Genomic DNA, 21401 nt, shown 5'->3' with positions numbered 1-21401 from the left:
CCCCGAGGAGGAGATGGCCGTCCGGCTTGCGCTCGGCCGCGCCCGGGAGGAGGCCCGTTCACGGCTGCGCTCGGACTCCATCCGTACGGAATCCATTGTACCTACCCAAATGGCACATGGATCCGGTGCTAGGCCAACCGTAGCTGCCTCGCTTGAGGACGTGCGGTCCGTCTGGCGTCTGAATGCGCTGGCAGACGCGCAACCCCTCCGTTGGCGTGCCGACATTCGGGACGCACCATCGTCCCACGAGGCCATGGCACGGCGTGCCCGCCATGCAAGGCACCAGGCGCGGGAGGCCGCGGCAGCCCTCGCGGCGGCGGACGCCAGCGAGGCGGAGTCGCATTCTCTAGCGCCCCATATGGGGCATCAGTCCGGGAAACACAACCGCATCATGGTGGACGTCGGCGGCTCGTCCCCGGACGAATCCGTCATTGATTTGACGTCCACCGGCACCCAACGGGTTCCGGGCTCTGACGAGGAAGAGTGGGGCATGGGAGACGGCGGCGCATTGAGTCCCATGAGCCGACTCGTGTCCCATGCCCTACTCTACCTTGCCGGCGACCGGACCAACATTCTGAGGAGCGCAGCCGGTCGCCGGACATGGCCAGGGCGGAGCCGGGCGAGCAGGGAGTGGCACCGGGCGAGCTCCGTTTAGATTAGGTTTCATATTGCATGTAATAATATGGATTTGAGATTTCTAAGTTGAGGTATCCGGATGTGGAATGCATTTTTTGAGGCGTGCTGGGTCACTATCCCCGAACACGTGCGCGGGCGTTTGAGGGGTCGGATTTGCCAAGTCCGGCTATATATGATCTAACGGAGTAAAACACCACCAAGCTACCCTAGGTACGTGTTGAAGATGAATGTGTTCTTCATGCTTTGGTTTGCTGTCCCAGGGTCCGTGCGCTTCGTATGAGTTTGAGGGAGGTATGGAATTTACTGGCAGAAGATATTTTAAACCGCTCAAGGATGGACTGGTTGCTTATTTTGTTGGATCAGTTAAGTTCGCCTATGCGTGAGCAAACAATATTCATGTTCTGGAGAGCCTCGCATTTGAGGAATGACTTGATCTTTAATAAAGAAAAGGAATCTATGAAATTTAAAAATATTTTCACTAATTTCGAAAAATTCAATATTATGAAAAGTTCGTAGATTTTGAAAAACTCACAAATTTTTAAAAAGTTCATCAATTTTGTAAACACTATCAATTTTTTTAAAAAAGTTTGTGAAAAAATTAAAAGAGTTCATGGATTTGAAAAAAGTTCACGGATTTGAAGAAGAGTTCACAAATTTTAGAAAATGTTGATGGATTTGAAAAAATGATCACTAATTTTAAAAATTCACTAATTTTTTAAAAAGTTGCTGAATTTAAGAAAATGTTGACGGATTTGAAAAAAATTTACACAAATTGATAAGTTCATGATTTAGAAAAAAACATTTAAAGAAAGGAAAAGTAAAAAGTAAAGTAAAAAATAACAAAAAAATCGAAACAAAAAATGAATAAACAAAACCAAAAAAAAAAAGAAAGCCAGGGGGAAGTTTTTAGCGTTACATTTGACACAACATAAAGATAGGAAGAAGCACGTTGGCACATCAGCTAAGGTGTCCTGGTTGGTTGCTGCGTTTGCAACTAAAGGACCAGGTTCTGAGTTTGAATCCTCAAGTCGCACACTTATTTTTTCGAAGGCTAAAAAAGGAGATGCGCCGAGCTGCCTAGGACGGAGCGGGGGTGCGAGCCCAGGAAGGAGTTTGGCGTACGACATAAACATTCCGGCGGGTGACGCATCATAGACACGAATGTTGGTACGATTTGCTAAAAGTCCATATTGCCCTTTATACATTTAGGAGCGGGGCTCGTGAACGAATACGTCCGGGCATATATATCGAGCGCATTTACATTTGTCACTGCATTTTGTTTCTGAAAATGCTACAACAAATGACTACATCCTGGCAGGTATCATGCTTCTGCATCTGTTGTGGCATCTGGAGGAAATTCAACACATCTCAAGGTAGTTGTTGGAACTTGATCATATGAGGAGGTAAAAGTTGGTTCAATGAAACAATGCACGTGTTAATTGAAATTTCTCTGAAGGGTACATGATGGATGTGATTCCACAGAACGGTCACGTCAGATTGTTCGGGTCAAACCAAAGTGGGCGGGAATTAACACTCACTCCAACTAATGGCCAAATATCTATGGGTGATTCACCTCATTTTCTCTAATTAAGCGTCTTTGGTTGAAAATTGTAAGTTAATTTGAATAAAGGTATTAGGTAAACTATTTCTCCAGTGGCGGCATTTTGACTTCTTGTCTTGCAATAGGAGATAATGGACTCCATCAGCACTTTGGCATATTTGGAGGTGGTGGCATGATCTTAGCTTCTTCTGCCTTGCCGTTCTTCACAATAAACACGGTCTCCATCCCCCACACCATGTGTCGCTCAAAATGGCAATGCATGAACCATACACCTAAATTAACAACCATAGGAACACAAAGGTGAAGTTAGAAAAACCCTCACAAAGAGCCATAGAAATGCTGAAAGAGATGCCTTAATAAGCACTCACCTGGATTCACCGCCCGGAAGCGGATTGCGGCCCATCCAGCTTTGGGCACGGAGACCGTGTTCTGGTACGGCGGGTCGTCCAAGTTGTACGTGGCCGGGTCCTTGCGCCTGTCAAAGTTACCAGCCCCTCTCCCTACCACGTAGAAGCTGTACCCGTGAAGGTGCATGGGGTGGCTCTCGCTGCCGAGGATGGACGTGTCCTGGAACACCACCTCCATCACGGTGCCGTACTCAAGCACCTTCACCCTCGTGTCGCGCGCCGTGAACCTGAGGTCTAGAGGGAGGTCGTCGGAGGTGTAGTTGAAAGCCACCGTCGGGTTCTCGGGGAAGTTTGTCTTGGTGACGCCCTGTAGCACCGAGCTGTAGTAGGCTTCGAGGATGGCCGTGCTGGGCATCTCGAAGCTGACGTTGTTGAGGCTCGCCGCGAGGCTGTTGTTGCGAGGGCCCTTGCACAGCTTGCCGGGCGTGCAGGGGATCTCGTTGACCGCGATGGTGATGAGCATGTGCTCGTCGATGAGCCGAGGCACGTCCACTGGGTGCTCCTCGCTGGCGAGGGACCTGAGCTGCACCGAGTACGCCTCCACCGCCGCGCTATCGTTGATGGCTGGCAGGGTGGGGATGTCCAACATCGCCGTGGCCTGCGGCGCGTCGATGTACTCGAGGACGGCGGTGGTCGTGCTGTTGTCGAAGCGGGCGAGCGGGTTGGTCGCGTATGGCCTCGCTGCCATGTAGTACCTGGTGTGGTTCGAGCGGCCGCGGTCGGCGCTGAGCAGCACGGTCTTGGTCTGGCCCGGCCCGATGAAGACGTGGTCGACTGTGAACTGCTTGGTGTAGGCGGCGTCGGTGCCGACCACCGTGAGGCGGTGCCCGGCGATGGCGAAGAAGAACTCGTTGGTGAGCGCCGCGTTGATGATGCGGAGCATGTAGGTCTTGCCGTGCTCGACGGGGAGCTTGAAGGTGGTGTCACTGGAGCATGGGAACAGGTCGCCGGGCTGGCCGTTGATGGTGTTGGCGTCCGACGGCTGGAAGTCGCCGCCGCTGCTGAGGGCTTCGGCGAGCATTTGCCCGACGTCACGGTTCCACCACTCCCCTGCACCCAAAAATGTTCACACATTCAAGCCTCACCCCCAGGTCCCAAGCACGCGATCGGAGTTCAAGAAGGAAGGTTTTTTAATTTCGCAAACAAAATAATTTCGGACCTGTGATTTCGGGTTTTAAGATTTTAAATTCACTCAATTTTAGTGAATTCTAAAATAATTTAAATTTATTTTTAAATCAGCTTGAATCTACCTTGAAATTTCAGGGTTAAAGATATTTTGAACCCCACTCAAATATGCGAAATTTCACTGTTGAAATTTTTAACCCAAGGAGCACCCGCGTTTGACCATGCGTACCGAGGATGATGGGCACCTCTCGGTGCGGCTTCGGGAAGGGGTAGGCGGCACCGCTCCTGGGGTGGATGACGATGGCGCCGTGCACGGTGGCGCGGTCGAAGTCGCTGTGCGCGTGCCACCACAGGGTACCTTCCTCCTCGGAGAAGATGATCCTGTAGGTGAATGTGTTGCCGGGCTGGATGGGGCACTGCGTTATGTACGCCGGCCCGTCCGACCACGGGTTGCGCGGCTGGTCCACGCCGTGCCTGCACCATGCGCAATGCACAGAGAATTAGCTAGTGTCATTGTGTGCAGAGCTTCATGCCAATGCCATGGCGTGAAACGAGTAGTACAAGTTGGAAAAATTACCAGTGAATGGTGACATTTTGGTGGCCTTGGTTGTGGACGTTGACGAGGACGACGTCGCCCTTGCGCGCGAAGATGGTGGGGCCGGGGAACTCGCCGTTGACGGTGAGGATGTTCTTCTCACTGCAGAGCCTGGTGTAGTTGGCCTCCCTTATCTGCAACAATGGCGGCCGCCGTTTGTCATGCATACACCATCTATCAACTAAATTTTGCAGAGACCACTAGCTAAGCCAGTAGCACATCGTTCCATTCTTGAGCTGATGGGGAGCAAAATGAATGATGCATATACTCCTACTTACGAAGAAATCGTAGTGGCGGCGCACCCTGCCTGAACCTTGAGCAGGGGCAGCAGCTGCTGCGACGGCAAACGTGAAAGCCACACACAGTGACCAAACTAGATGCATCTTACTGATTGCCATTGCCGGGCAGATCGATCACTAGCAGGAGATAGATAGCTAGTGTGTAGGTAGCAAAGCACGTCAGACGAGTGAAGAATATTCATGCCATCCGTGGTATTTATACAGAGGGATCTCGCCAAGAGGAAACATGACCGAGGAAGAAAGATTCTTCCTCCATGGATGACAGTCGGATGACGAACCGGTCGTGCAATTATCTGTTCTTCCGGCTACATGAAACACAACGTGAACGTGCGTCCCGATGACAACGAGCTGTCCGTTTGGAGCCTCCCCTGTGCGGAGACAAGACTTCAGTACGAATGGGGCTTCAAGTTTGTCAGCGCTCGAGCGTTCGTGGGGAAAAGGTCAAGAAACGAACCTGGCTAACCTTCAAGGCGACGGCCATGCATAAGTATATTGTTTGTTCGTGCGGAGTTCCCAATCTGTCATACTAGTAGCGCCGGATTTCGAAGGGTCTGAAGAAACGCATGGGCAACATAGACCTTTGTGCGACACGTTGCGTCACTGGTTGTCTGGGTATCTAGAATTTGACGTGAGTTTTTCGTTAGATAAATGATTTCGGCCGGGCAATCAATTTGTGGTTGGATGGTTAGAATTACAGTGGTATCTCCGGTTCATCAGGATTCAAGTCTTGGACTTATCGATGCTTGCATTTTTCTAGATTTATTTCAAGCTTTATGACGATGTGCGTTAGATTTATTTCAAGCTTTCCCATCTCATACGGGGAGGGCTCCTACTTTGTTGCAGCTCGCGCCAAAACTCTTCCCTGTTGTGGCCACCGGAGTCGTTGCCCAACTCTCCCTCCACCCCCATGCTCTGATGTGTTTTCTGCAGGGGCGCTCGACTGTCGCTGTTCATGGGAACTAGGTGAGGTAGCATTGCGAATCGCGGCCAGATGTCGTGAGCGACCGGGGCGAGGAGGTAGCGGCTATGAGGTAGTTGCTACAACCACCAATCGGCGGAAGCTAGGAAGTGGTTCTCTTGTCGTGGGGATGCTATAACCGGCAGCTACAGGAGCTGCTACCGTGGTTGGTGGGAGTTGCAACCATACACATAAAATGCTATGACCGGTACACATTTTTTGCTTGAAACCGGAGAAGTAGGTGCTGTATCTGCCACCTAGAAGAGCTGCAGCCAGCAACACTACAGTGCTATGATGGGCGTAGTTTTTGCTGGAACGAGAGCTACGATATCGGGAGAAGAAACAAGCAAGGGACGAGGGATTTTGGGACCGGGTTTCTCGGATGCTGGAACCGATAAGTTCTTTTGTTACGACTGGCAATTTTTTTTGTTGCAGCCGGCAACTGCCGATGCTTGAGCGAGGTGCTGCCGACAAGGCGGCGAGACAAGATGCTATAACCGGCGTGACAAAAGCTACAACCTGTCTGCAATTTTGCGGGAAGGTGGCGACCACTTTTCTTAGGATTAGCGATGGTGAGACATTTTTTTTTGTAACCGACAAGCATTTTTGCTATGACCAGCTAGCATTTTTGCTACAACCGGCTAGCATTTTTGCTACGATCGGCAACCAAGGCGTTGGTACACTGTGAGCTCGTCGATGGGTGATGCGGCCGGTGACCATCGCCACCGGAGCTGCAACCGCGATATACGCTGCTACATGCGTGGAGCCGGCGAGAAGTGCAGGAGGCAACGAAGGCGGTGGTGTTTGCATCATCGGCGATGGTGAGGCTGCGAGCACCGACGACAACAAGGCGATGAGCAGGGCAACGGTGGTCCGAAGGAGGGTAGGAGGGCCAGCGACGTGCGGGATCCCACGAGTGGGGGCGACGCTCTCTTTTTCTCCTTTCCCCCTTGACGGAGGATGATGAAAGAGGAGGCGGGTACAGATTTGACGGCCATGCACGTTCAAATCGAGCGGCTCTGGGGTGATCGGCCGAAGCCCTGGGTAGCTGACCAGTGTTGAGCAGCACCCTTTTGGCTAACAAGTTTTTAAAAGGATTTGTAGGGAAACTAATTTTCATTAGTTTCTCTATTAAGGTAAATATATACAATCTGTTGTTTGGATTTGCCATAGTCTCTAGTAATTTAGTGAACCAAAAAACTTTTTTGCAAAAACATCTAATTGTTTTTTTAGAAACATGGGAAGTATGTAGACCCTCACGAGCACGTACACGCACCTATGAATGCATGCATAGACACTTTATCCATATGAGCGCTTCCAAGAGATTGAGCCGACGGATCTTGAGATTTACGAACTCATCACAGTCAAATTTTTTTTTGCGGGGGATCACAGTCAATTCATTATTGATGGGAACTTCACCTCTCACTGAATGAATATTTCGTATATGAGACACCAAACCATCAAACCTATTTGTCGTGAGTGTGTAGGGGAACGCAGTAGAAAACAAAAAATTTCCGACCTACGCACCAGCCCAGGACCACTATGGAGACTGCATACATGGTTTGATCTTTTTCGTTACCGACTCGTAGCGCAGCGGGAAGTAGAGTCGATGACGATCGGCGGTGCAGATCCCCGCAGCTAGGATTTACAACCTCCCAACCGCGAGGATGTATACCCTCATCTGCTCCTCAGACAGCCCTCCGGGAGGCGGTCGAACAGCCCCCCGGACGGTGTCGCGGACAGCCCTTCGGGAGGACCTTCGAAACTCGAACGGTCACTCGGACAGCCCTTCGGGAGGACCTTCGAAACTCGGACGGTCACACGGACAGCCCTTCGCGAGGCACTCACGAACTAAGACCGAAACTACGATCTCTCTACAGAGTTGCACACATACGGTGTCATCTATGCGGCAGGGCTTCGCCGTCCAGAACTAGTTTCCACCGGAACCCAGACAGCCTTTCGGCTCTACGAAACTATTTCGCTGGGAGGGAGAGAGAAGCCAGATCATGCATGGCACTTGTATGTGAGAAGGGATGATACTTTAGGCAGCCTCCTCCACCCCTATTTATAGGCCAAGCCCAAGGGTGGCTTCTCCAAGAAGCCAAGGGGGGAAATACCAAAAAGGCCCTCAAGGTGGCTTCTCCAAGAAGCCAAGCAAAAAGCACTTTCACTATTCATGACGACATTTTTCAGCGTCCGTTCGAACTGAAAATATTTATGTGGGCTCAGAACATTTCCAGTACCCACTAAAATAATTTTCAACGCGTTCCGAAACAATTTCGGTTTAGTGATTTTCATCTGCGAAAAGCAAACAAGAATGCGTTTTCACTATTCATGAAGACAATTTTTCGCGTCCACTAAATCCGAAAATATTTCTGTGGGTCTTAGAATAATTCCAGTACCCACTAAAATGATTTTGGATTCGTTCTGAAACAATTTCAGATTAGTGAATTTCATCTGCGAAAAACAGCCAAAGCGGTACCGGCAGCTCCGAAACATTTTCGGTTTTTATTTCTGAAAATTCCGAAAAGTTTCCAGAATGATTCTGGCACCCTCCAAGAATTATCAGGCATGTGCCGAAACCATTTTGACTTAATGGCATACCCCGAAACAACTTTTTCGGTTTCACCGAAACTCATCCGGTGACCTCTCTCTGCGGTACGATTCCGCTGTCCGAAACTTTTCGGTGTCCGAAACTTTTTCGGTGATTTTCTCTCAGACTCCCTGTCTAGTATTCAACAGATAGATGACCCTTAAGCATGTGACCCTATAGGTTCGGTGAAGTATAGACACGACCTGGAACCCCTTCCGATCAATGATCAACATCGGAGCCGTGGACACCCATATTGACCCCTATACCCACACGAATGAATATTCGAGTGAACCTCCAGTTGCCGTGTGCTATTCCTGTTGCTTCACGATATGTTACAAATACCCGAGGTGAGACATGTTGGCATTCCCGTGGATCAACAACTTGTCCACTATGCTAGTTACCTCGTTACCGGTATTGTTCTCTTTTCTCGTTATCGTGTTCCGGCATCCCCGTGATCAAATCACAAAGTGTCTGGCCAGACGATGATGGATACCGTAACACCGAGAGGGCCCAGAGATATCTCTCCATCGTCGGAGGAGCAAATCCCAATCTTGAGCTATCAAGTTACTTGACACACTTTTCCATGAACCCGTAAGCCGCCGTAATAGCCACCCATTTATGGATGACGTTTAACAAACCCCAAAGTTCATGAAGCAAGCATGAAGAAACTCGATACTCTCATGGTCTAAGGAATCATGCAAACGTTAACCATCTCTGTGTTATGTACCAATAAACTTGTGACGAATGAATCTCATAGCATAACATCAATCCGGGTCGATTCAACACAAATGTTCTCTTAACATTGTGCCCTCAAAGTTGCTGGCATTGACATGCCCATGACCAGGAAAACAGAATCATCATGCAACACTTGAGCTAGTCTTAGAGGCCAGACTAGGAATACTTCTTACCGTTTAGTATTCCACACGTGCATATGAGTCTTCCTTCGAGCCTCGTGGATATTGCAGACTCGAGAATCATTGCAGTTATAGCATGGAACATAAACATAATTATGAACTCGGAGATAAATAATATCATTTATTATTGCCTCTAGGGCATATCTCCTACAGACTCCCACTTGCACTAGAGTTAATAATCTAGCTTATGCTAATGCACTTCACACCTGTGGCACACCGGTGTAAATATGCTTCGCTTGTGGTATAGCCTGATGTCCAACGGATCTGACGACTTCAGTTCCGTGTGTATCTTTGCATGTCCTCGCGTTTTCACGTTTTCACAAAATTCATATTTTGTGTGGACTTGGCTTTGTATGTATGTGAATCACAGGTCGAACCTGGATTCCTCAGACTGAGTTATGGAGCAACTACCTGCAGTAGTGTCCCATTGTCAAAAGCCATCTTGGAACTATACTAAGTTCATGAATGAACTATATGATTCAACATCTTCTTTGTCGCTTCTAAAGCGTCAACATACTTAGCCCTTGTTATAGAATTCGCCACAGTAACTAGTTTGAACAAATTCCAACTAACTGTGCCACCACATTGTGTGTTACACAAAACCCTTAATTTAAATCGAAAATCGCATGGAGAAAAGATGAAGACTCTATCGATGTAACATTTTACAACGAACTCTTCATGATCTCTGCTTGCGAGAAAACCATGTCATCAGTACTTACTCTAGTACTCTGTGACATCTTTCACTGTTGTCCCATGATCAGTAATTTGATCACTTTGGTATCCATACTCGCAACACCTTGGGAGTATCGGACATATCTGGTTGTTTTACATACCATGGAATACATGATTAATCCAAACACAAAAGTGTGTGGAATCTGCATCATGTATTTTACTCATCAGTGTTTTGGGACACCGAGTCTTGCAAAAACTCTTTCCATGTGACTTTGGCAAGAATCACTCCTTGGCGTTTTAAATGCTAAAAGGTTTTAGCATCTTGTCAATATGTATTCATTGCTTAGCCCCATTAGGTAAATCTATCTCCATAGATCATCATGCCTAATATTGAGGCTATTTAGCCTAAGCACTTCATCGAAAAACTATTTTCAAATGAAGTCCTAATTTGTGTCAAGAAATTTATTTCCAATTACCAATGTGCCAAGCACATAAGGTTTTTAGAAATATTATTACGCTCCCACTTACTTTCTTGAATTACAAGCATCTTCGTTACCCATTGATGAAGTCAAAACCCCTTTGACCATTTCATCAAAACACGAAGATTCCAACTCCATTTTGCTCTCTTCTGTCCATTGCTGGAACTCTGAAGTTTGCATACCTACTAGCATCCTCTGGATCGACAAATTACTTTGGACTGTATCATATACAAGTCCTAGCTTTCATTTCCATCAGATGGAAATCCTTTTATCATCCATGTTTCATATCTCATGATTGAAATATGTATTAATTGCTAGTTCAACCCGAACCGACTTTAAGCATCGCTACGATGAAAACAACCTCATCGTATTTATTTTCAACAAGTCGAGCTTTATGGATAAAACATTTTATCCGTATCAGTTTTAAGTTCCATAAATATTCGTTAGACTCTAAGTCTTCCGAAAGGTGTATCAAGGTTTTAATCTTGAATCACTTATATGGAAACTAACTCGGGTTGTATTGGCATTTAGCCAATTCCGGAGTCAGGGCCCATCAACGCTTCCTTGTGTATCGTAGGTATAATGTTGTCTAACAACAATATCTCGTTTGCGCACCTGAGAGGTTTGCACGAGCCTTGCCTACGTGGTTCAGCTGCAAGTTCGACCGAAGTTCATACATTTTATTGTAGAGACTTCTGTATCAGTCGCAGTAGGAAACTCTGGAATTACTTCCAAGGTCTCTTTCCTTTGATCTGATGAAGATACTGTTTATCTCGTCGAGTTGCACTATTCTCCCACTCACCTTTTAGAAAGAACCATTCTCTTTAAAAGCACACCGTTTCGCGGCAAAACTATTTGCCTCGGTATAGTGAGGGAGGAATACCCAACATTTTGGTATAACCTACAAAGTAGCACTTGTCTGATTTGGAATAGGTTTGTAACCTTTTACACAAGCCCCATATTCCAAATGTTAAGAAAAGATATAACATGGTTGGGCGTACCATACCATGGCTTCATTTCAACAGACCCGATGTAGCTCTTTTCAGTGTAAAAGCCGCAGTCTCTAAAGCATCACTTTAAAAGGGATAATGGCAAATTTATTTATGTCATCTTTGACCTTACCATGTCATAAATGGTTTGATTACATCTCCACGGACTTTCACTTGCAGTGGTGTTCCGGGAGGTGCAAGTTATGAAACCCCTTTCACAACTCATCAGACATTCGCTAAACATGTAACTCAAATATTCCTTTGTGCAATCAAATTGCAGAAACATAATTTTCTTGTTACAATAACTTCTACTTAATTTTTGAGAACCTTTCGAATGATTTCAAAAGATCCAGACTTACATATCATCAAGTAAATATCCATATATCTACTTGAGTCATTTCTGAAGATAAATAAATCCACCACTAACAACACTTATCGGACTACACACATCAAATGTATGATCACTAATAAGTTTGTTGTTCGTTCCTTATGGCATGTGAACGGTATTTTAGTCACTTCACTTTTCGGAAGAAAGTTGCAAGTGTCAGATGATTCAAAATCAAAAAGACTTCAAAATCCATCATAATGGAATTTTCCATGCGGGTTTCTCCAATGTGACCAAATGTAGTGCCACACTTGTGTGGTATTCTTTTAGTCTTGCGACATTTAGCGTCAGTGTTATGGATGTATCATATTACCCTCAATATTCATAACATACGTCCCATCGATGATGGAAGTATGGCCCTTATGTTATTCATAATACTTAACAACAATTGTTGTTTTTATGAACAACTCTTTTGCAACAAACATTGTGCAAGAGTGTATGAAACTCTAAAATGAATTATGAAAGTAAACCAGGTATTGTATTATTATCAATATTCATAACATACATCTCATTCATAATGAAAGTATGGCCCTTGTGTTATTCATAACATCGAACATAAAAAGTTCTCTTATGAACAACCTTCTTGCAAGATACCTTATGCAATGGGATAGAGTTTGTAAAACTCTAAATGAATTATGAAAATAAATACAGACGGCAATACACCGATGGAAGGCATAGTAACATTTACTATGTTCCCTGTGTATACCTTAACCTCATTTCTAGCTAGTCTTTCAGGCCATAGAAGTTCTTACATCGAGTTGCAACAGAATGCAATCGAGCGGGCATTTTTGTGATGAACTCACAATACCCAAGAATTAGTGATTAACATGTTTAACCATAATTCGCAAGAACTATATCTTTGACCAGCCTTCTATACATCAAAAACTTGTATGACATTCATACATGAGCTGGATATTCCAGTCTTCTTTCCTTTTGCCTTTATACTTCTAACAGTTTAACTTTTAGTATTTCTCCTACTCTCAGAAGAAGCACCCAACTTAAGAGTGGCATTAGCCCCGGACTTCCTAGGCGTGTAAGTCATACTAACACCCTTTGGACACTTCCTTTCTCTTTAAGTTGTTGTTTTATTCACCTTTCATTATATGACAGGCGTTCTTCTGGATCCCTTTCTCAACAGTCAAATGCATAGTAAACACTTTTAATAATACTTGCAAACAAACATTGCTTTGTTTGTATCTGAAAATAATTTTCAGTTCCATGAATATCATATAACTATCCCAACTTTCGAAGTTTGGGTTTCATGGAAGCAAACATATTCCACTTGACCGTAACAGAATTCTAGCTTTTGGATCGAAGGACGAGAGTCACATGATCCATAGCATTAGCGGGAGGATACGGAAAGAATGCGATAGGACAAAGTCCTTCTCGGGACTTTTGAGGACAATCCTCATATTACGTTACCAATCGTAAAGTTTTAACCAGATATTTAACAGCTATTCAATTTTAATAGGGAAGGTGGAAATACGAGCCATTATTCTACAACTATTATGCAAGAAACACTTAGACAGTGTTCATAATTAATTGCACTGAGAATTAAACATGTTAATTCAACAGTGCGCTCCCACTCAAATCAATATCTCTCACAATTAATTTTGAGTGATACAAGATCCAGACTTCAATTCATCGCCATAGAATCATCATCTCATAACGGGAATTTTAATCGGTAGGCCAACTTGCCGATCACATCTCTATGTGACTCTTGCTCATCTTTCGATGCGTGTGTTCCAAGCTCAGGACGATCCTGCCATGAACGTCAAGACAACCAAGTGATCTTGCTGCGAGGTCTGACCTCACCCGCCTCACACTTCTCTAATCGTTCGTACCCATGCATCCATGGCGCACCCCGAAAAGATAGGTGCCGTGACGGTGCTACACTTGGGAGAACACTAACTACTTGATATTTTAAGTGAGAGATCACCCTAATAAAAGCGACTACCGCGCAATCAAGAAGGGTGCATCATAAGGGATAAACATCTCAGGCAATTCATAATAGCATGATATGGTATAGCCCTTTCTGACGGAGAAGTATTTCATTTCTTCGTCTTCGGCATTTGCGTCGGTGTTCACCTTCACGAAGATTGCCACCACCTTGTCGATGCACCAGATAATATTGCTATCTCTATAGCTAACAAAATAATGCATTACAACAAGGTTGACACGCAGGTCATTAAAGTGCAATCATATGGCTCCAGCCATCATGCCGAATCATGACACGCAGGTCATGTTAATCAAATTACATCATATATTCATCTCATACATAATCGAATTAGTATGAGCACTGCTATACCACATCACATGCACATCCTGCAAAACCAAGTTAGACGCCTCTAATCGGTTTATGCAAAATTTATTTTACGTGCCTTCTAAGGTTTTGACTTAAACCGCAGCTACCAACATTTTATCATCAAGTATGATTATTCAGGTTGCTAGATTAACATCTCGGGGTGTATGAAACACGGGATAATTAAATCCCGAGCCCCATACTAAACTTCGTCATACGCATGACCCCCGTGCAGATCATATCTGCAATGCCCTTTCATCTACGAATTTCATCTTTCTTTTGACTACGGGAGAACCCAAAGAACTGATAGCACTTCCATGATCAATCAGGATCACGGATTGCCAGAACTTTGTCAAATTCCACCATGCTGTCTCGAGATTGAGCAAACGCAAATTCTAGGGAAGCAACAAGAACGTCAGGTAACAGATTTCATCTGTCACCCGCATAAATAATTTTCAGCAATAGATCTCATCCACTCCAAAATTATATTATGCAATACCCATACATCTCTATGTATTCTAGATCGCAACCTGCATCTACGCATAGCACGGCTCATGATGCCACTGTAGGGGAACGCAGCAGAAAACAAAAATTTTCCGACCTACGCACCAGCCCAAGACCCCTATGGAGACTGCATACATGGTTTGATCTTTTTCGTTACCGACTCGTAGCGCAGCGGGAAGTAGAGTCGATGACGATCGGCGGTGCAGATCCCCGCAGCTAGGATTTACAACCTCCCAACCGCGAGGATGTATACCCTCATCTGCTCCTCAGACAGCCCTCCGGGAGGCGGTCGAACAGCCCCCCGGACGGTGTCGCGGACAGCCCTTCGGGAGGACCTTCGAAACTCAGACGGTCACACGGACAGCCCTTCGGGAGGCACTCACGAACTAAGACCGAAACTACGATCTCTCTACAGAGTTGCACACATACGGTGTCATCTATCCGGCAGGGCTTCGCCGTCCAGAACTAGTTCCCACCGGAACCCAGACAGCCTTTCGGCTCTACGAAACTATTTCGCTGGGAGGGAAAGAGAAGCCAGATCATGCATGGCACTTGTATGTGAGAAGGGATGATACTTTAGGCAGCCCCCTCCACCCCTATTTATAGGCCAAGCCCAAGGGTGGCTTCTCCAAGAAGCCAAGGGGGGAAATACCAAAAAGGCCCTCAAGGTGGCTTCTCCAAGAAGCCAAGCAAAAGCACTTTCACTATTCATGACGACATTTTTCAGCGTCCGTTCGAACTGAAAATATTTATGTGGGCTCAGAACATTTCCAGTACCCACTAAAATAATTTTCAACGCGTTCCGAAACAATTTCGGTTTAGTGATTTTCATCTGCGAAAAGCAAACAAGAATGCGTTTTCACTATTCATGAAGACAATTTTTCGCGTCCACTAAATCCGAAAATATTTCTGTGGGTCTTAGAATAATTCCAGTACCCACTAAAATGATTTTGGATTCGTTCTGAAACAATTTCAGATTAGTGAATTTCATCTGCGAAAAACAGCCAAAGCGGTACCGGCAGCTCCGAAACATTTTCGGTTTTTATTTCTGAAAATTCCAAAAAGTTTCCAGAATGATTCTGGCACCCTCCAAGAATTATCAGGCATGTGCCGAAACCATTTTGACTTAATGGCATACCCCGAAACAACTTTTTCGGTTTCACCGAAACTTATCCGGTGACCTCTCTCTGCGGTACGATTCCGCTGTCCGAAACTTTTCGGTGTCCGAAACTTTTTCGGTGATTTTCTCTCAGACTCCCTGTCTAGTATTCAACAGATAGATGACCCTTAAGCGTGTGACCCTATAGGTTCGGTGAAGTATAGACATGACCTGGAACCCCTTCCGATCAATGATCAACATCGGAGCCGTGGACACCCATATTGACCCCTATACCCACACGAATGAATATTCGAGTGAACCTCCAGTTGCCGTGTGCTATTCCTGTTGCTTCGCGATATGTTACAAATACCCGAGGTGAGACATGTTGGCATTCCCGTGGATCAACAACTTGTCCACTATGCTAGTTACCTCGTTACCGGTATTGTTCTCTTTTCTCGTTATCGTGTTCCGGCATCCCCGTGATCAAATCACAAAGTGTCTGGCCAGACGATGATGGATACCGTAACACCGAGAGGGCCCAGAGATATCTCTCCATCGTCGGAGGAGCAAATCCCAATCTTGAGCTATCAAGTTACTTGACACACTTTTCCATGAACCCGTAAGCCGCCGTAATAGCCACCCATTTACGGATGACGTTTAACAAACCCCAAAGTTCATGAAGCAAGCATGAAGAAACTCGATACTCTCATGGTCTAAGGAATCATGCAAACGTTAACCATCTCTGTGTTATGTACCAATAAACTTGTGACGAATGAATCTCATAGCATAACATCAATCCGGGTCGATTCAACACAAATGTTCTCTTAACATTGTGCCCTCAAAGTTGCTGGCATTGACATGCCCATGACCAGGAAAACAGAATCATCATGCAACACTTGAGCTAGTCTTAGAGGCCAGACTAGGAATACTTCTTACCGTTTATTATTCCACACGTGCATATGAGTCTTCCCCCGAGCCTCGTGGATATTGCAGACTCGAGAATCATTGCAGTTATAGCATGGAACATAAACATAATTATGAACTCGGAGATAAATAATATCATTTATTATTGTCTCTGGGGCATATCTCCTACAGAGTGCACATAACTTGTTTAGTTATATATCTCTTTGTCGCTGTTGGATAGCATACACATTGTGATCAAGTCTCAAGTCTTCGATCCATATGATAATTTATTGTTCTTATTGAAAATCGCAAGATGTATCTTCTCTTTAAATCTTCAAAAATCATTGCTCGCGAAAAACCATAAACATAACTTATATGTTATGTTCATTGATGTACAAATGTATGTGATGAAATGGATTCATGTGACTAATGATAGGAAATGAGTATAATGCATGAATGTCTATCTGCTATATCTTTTTGTCAGTCATATATGATATGCAATATATGTGTGTGTGTGGCTGTATATGGTGCAGCTGGGTCATCACTGAGCAGTCCCTATGTTGGAGCAACTTGTACCATAGTGCACAATGGTCTCCATAACCTATCAACACTGACATGCCAGCAATCTGTGTTATTGTACTACCACTGACCGATCCGCCCTACTGGTCCATCAGTGAAAGCATCCGTTTATGCCTTCTCTACATAGTGAAAGCATAATCCTACTTGAGGGCGAGCAGGAATTAAGATTGGGGATGCTGGTACATTTGAAATGTATCTATACTTTTTGATTGTTTCATGGTATTATCATACCATTTTTACATTTTTTGCAACAATTTATACGATTTTATTTATACTAACCTATTAGTCCAGTGCCAAAGGGTAGTGCTTGTTTGCTATTGTTTGGAGGGGGGTAGGTGAAAAATTCATGGAGCTGGAATGAGTTGAAACTTTTTATGGAATAAAAGATTCCCGTACCCAGGCGATGGAAGCTGAGGGAGTCACGAGGGCTCCAGACGGCCTGGTGGCGTGCCCACCCCTGGCCACGTGGGGTGCCCTTGTGGCCTCTCCTTAAGTCGGTTGGAACTCTACTGTAGGAAATCTATTAAAATAATAAAAAAAAACCTTAAATTTTCAACCCGGTCGGAGTTTGGATATCCGTGTATAAAACAAACGGTGACCGCGCTCATAAAAGTACTGAAACGGAGAAAAACAGAGAGAAGAGAGATCCAATTTCGGAGGGGCTCTCGCCCTCCGGGAGTCATTGAGGCCAAGGACCAAAGGGGGCAACCTCTCCCCATATAGGGGAGAGGCTAAGGAAGGAGAAGAAGGAGGGGGTCCTCTCCTCCCTCTCTTCCGGTGGCGCCAGAGCGACGCCGGGGAACCATCATCGCCTCCATCTTCTTCATCAACTTCAGCAACTTCATCAACGCCTACCTCCTTCTCTATTCAGCAGAGCACTCTCTCACAAATCGATGTAATCTCTTACTTGAACATGGTTTTAAATGTTATAAATTATTATCCAATGTTACATCTCTATTATGCCAGAGTAGTTTCTTTTGGTCCTATGGGTAATTGTGATATGCTATGGTTGTTTGGCTTGTACGTTATTATGGTGTTGTCCTATGGTGCCCACCGTTTGCGCACACATGTGGGAATCATGCAATAGGGTATTGCAATATGTGATAAATTTGTTTATGATGGGTTGCGGGAGTGATAGAAACCTAAACCCGAGTTCACTAGTTGTTGCATATGGGATTAAAGGGACCTTAGATATTAATGCTATGATTGAGTTTTACCTTAATGAATCTTTACAATTTGCGGATGCTTGCCACAGTTCCAATAGTAAGTACTTGTAGTCGATGAATTTTGCTACATGTTAGCATCGACCTCTCTCGCATAAAACTGAATAGATTATCACTTTAGTTTCATATCCAACAGCCTAGGGAAAATCCTTTTATTTATTGTTCATTTACAAAGTAACAAATAACTTTTATTTGTAAGTTCTTTATTATCTTGCAAAGCTATCTCTTTATACTCGCAAAGTAGATTTATTTCTTGTTTTTAAGAAAGAGGTTTTATGAGTGGCAGATAGGACCTGAAAGAATACCAACCCTACCTTTAGCTCCTTGTCCGTTCGACACTCCATACTTATCACCCCTATATTTGGAAAGTGCTACAACAATTCCTTGCACTTGAGGATTATCCATTGAAGGAAAAAATACATCAGAATTGAGCAATGATGTGTAAAATATCATTGATAAAGATGGACATACCCCCACCCCCCCCAAAGCTTAGGCCTCGCTTGGTAAACATGACCACAAGTTTATGAAGTGAGGAACTGATAATAAAGAATAAATGATAGCATCACTATTTACTTTCGTGCTCAAACATTGTAAACACCAATCCCTTCTTAGAAAACTTCTTATGAGGAGGCCATGACACCCTTTACATGCAAGAGTTTAAAAGATAAAAGTTTCTTGATCATACCAAACCATCCGACGGCCGACGTGACGCTGATGTGGGACATTGTCATCAGGCCCCAGTGGCATGACTCGTGCTTGTGGGATGGCGTGTGGGCGTTAGATGGCGGTGCAACGATGTTATGGGGTGAGTTGGAGGTGCGGTGGACGTGGGTCGTCCTCCTCCTGGTGGTTACGTGCACGGTGCCATCCAACCATATATGTCCAGTTCCGCTATTGGGAGGTCGACATGCAGTGCGGGGCAGGCCGCATCAGCGTCCTAGTGTGTTGCCTTGGTGCAGGGCCATCCTGTGCCAGGCTGGGTCATGGTGTAGCCATCGGTAGTGCTGGTCCCTGGTGGATGCACCAGTCAAAGGTGCGCTCGACGGCGGGGTGCGGGTGATGGTGGTGGCTCCTCCCTTCTTCTGGGTCTAGGCCGGCGGCACAGGCTGCTCACGAGGTGTAGATGGACTGGACTTGGAGCTCGTGCTTGGGCGGATCTGATTGGGCGGAGCTCTCGCTCCTGGTAGGCGATGGTGGCTCGGTCCAGGTGGTTCCCATAGGCAATGAGGTCCCTCTCCCCATGGGTGCGGTGGTCGATGGTGGTGGTCAGGGCATCGCTACCTTCTCGGGTAGATCGACGTCTACCGGTGGTAAAACCGGCAGAGCTCGGGGCAGGGGGTCCTTAGTTGTGGATCTCGGATCTATGGGTGACAAAGGACAAGTGAGACAGTATTTACCCAGGTTCGGGCCCTCTCGAAGTGATAATACCCTACGTCCTGATTTGATTGTATTGATGATTGTGTATCGAGTACAAGCTTGATCTACCTCGAGATCGTAAGTTTTGTTCTAGCCCTAGGGCTAGGTGGGTGTAATTGTGATCGTAATGATATGGAATATATCCATTGACTAGCCTGGTCGCGGCTTATATAATGTATCGGAGGCCTGGGATAGCTAGAGTCCTAGTTGGATACGTCAGTGTAGGGAATCCTTGTCTTGATCACCAAGTCTTGTGGAATATTTCCTCGTATATGTCATGGGCTGCCTGAAGTGGCCCATTAGTGAACCACCATGGGGGTCCTCGCCCCGGCCCTCTGATCGGGAGATGACGTGGTGAGTGCCCCCTAGTCCAGGACACCGTCAACATCGATGGCCACATGCATGGGGTCGTACGATCTTATTCTATGATGGTCGTCGGTAGTCATGGGGTTGTGTCTCCCCTAGTCCAGTGTGAGTAGCTGCCGACGCAGGCGTGGGCGCCTTCTACCATGGAGGGGTCGACCCTGATCCTTGCCTGATGTCAGGCTAGGAGTGGAAGGAGACGCCTTCTACTCTTCCTGCTATGGTTGGTGCACTGTGATGTGGGCGGGTGGTGGTGTCTCGAACATGGATGCCGGGGTGTGGCTGCTACCTCTTGAGCATGCGTTGGTTTTCCCGTGAAGAGGAAAGGGTGATGCAGCAAAGTAGCATAAGTATTTCCCTCAGTTTTTGAGAACCAAGGTATCAATCAATTAGGAGACTACACGCAAGCCCCTCGTACCTGCACAAACAAATAAGAACCTTGCAACCAACGCGATAAAAGGGTTGTCAATCCCTTCATGGCCACTTGCAAAAGTGAGATCTGATAGAGATAATAAGATAAATATTTTTGGTATTTTTATGATATAGATTGGAAAGTAAAGATTGCAAAATAAAAGGCGGCAAAACTAGCAAGTAGATAAGAAAATAATATGATGGCAGATAGACCCGGGGCCATAGGTTTCACTAGTCGCTTCTCTCAAGATAGCATAAGTATTACGGTGGGTGATCGAATTACTGTCGAGCAATTGATAGAAAAGCGCATAGTTATGAGAATATCTAGGCATGATCATGTATATAGGCACCACGTCCGCGACCAGTAGACCGAAACGATTCTGCATCTACTACTATTACTCCACACATCGACCGCTATCCAGCATGCATCTAGAGTATTAAGTTCATAACAACAGAGTAACGCATTAGGCAAGATGACATGATGTAGAGGGATAAACTCAAGCAATATGATATAAACCCCATCTTTTTATCCTCGATGGCAACAATACAATACGTGCCTTGCCGCCCCTGCTGTCATTGGGAAAGGACACCGCAAGATTGAACCCAAAGCTAAGCACTTCTCCCATTGCAAGAAAGATCAATCTAGTAGGCCAGACCAAACTGATAATTCGAAGAGACTTGCAAAGATATTTAAATCATGCATAAAATAATTTAGAGAAGAATCAAATATTGTTCATAGATAATCTTGATCATAAACCCACAATTCATCGGATCTCGACAAACACACCGCAAAATGAATTACATCGAATAGATCTCTAAGAGAATCGAGGAGAACTTTGTATTGAGATCCAAAGAGAGAGAAGAAGCCATCTAGCTAATAACTATGGACCCGAAGGTCTGTGGTAAATTACTCACACATCATCGGAGAGGCTATGGTGTTGATGTAGAAGCCCTCCATGATCGATTCCCCCTCCGGCGGAGCACCGGA

The 21401-nt window shown here is 45.5% G+C and overlaps 1 protein-coding gene across 1 annotated transcript; it reads right to left on the bottom strand.

Annotated features, from left to right (window-relative positions):
* Positions 1-1972: 1972 nt before the first annotated feature.
* On the bottom strand, positions 1973-5407 carry LOC123141803 (laccase-21-like). Its single transcript, XM_044560877.1, has 5 exons — positions 4603-5407; positions 4307-4458; positions 3959-4203; positions 2566-3654; positions 1973-2469 (listed from the first exon to the last, which is right to left on the bottom strand). Exons 1-5 carry the CDS (start codon positions 4720-4722, stop codon positions 2339-2341), a joined length of 1737 nt encoding a protein of 578 aa, XP_044416812.1. The 5' UTR covers positions 4723-5407; the 3' UTR covers positions 1973-2338.
* Positions 5408-21401: the final 15994 nt, after the last annotated feature.

Source organism: Triticum aestivum, chromosome 6D (assembly GCF_018294505.1).
Source record: "Triticum aestivum cultivar Chinese Spring chromosome 6D, IWGSC CS RefSeq v2.1, whole genome shotgun sequence".
NCBI classification, from domain to species: Eukaryota; Viridiplantae; Streptophyta; class Magnoliopsida; order Poales; family Poaceae; genus Triticum; species Triticum aestivum.
This window is presented reverse-complemented; position numbering and strand designations above follow the sequence as displayed.

Bases quoted from the DNA above. Each gene is read 5' to 3' on its own strand.
- LOC123141803 (XM_044560877.1), bottom strand. From the start codon at position 4,722: ATGGCAATCAGTAAGATGCATCTAGTTTGGTCACTGTGTGTGGCTTTC. The intron at 4,204-4,306 runs GTAATTTTTCCA...CGCATGGTGCAG, and splicing joins CAAAATGTCACCATTCACTG to GCACGGCGTGGACCAGCCGC. The intron at 2,470-2,565 runs GTGAGTGCTTAT...TTGTTAATTTAG, and splicing joins CTTCCGGGCGGTGAATCCAG to GTGTATGGTTCATGCATTGC.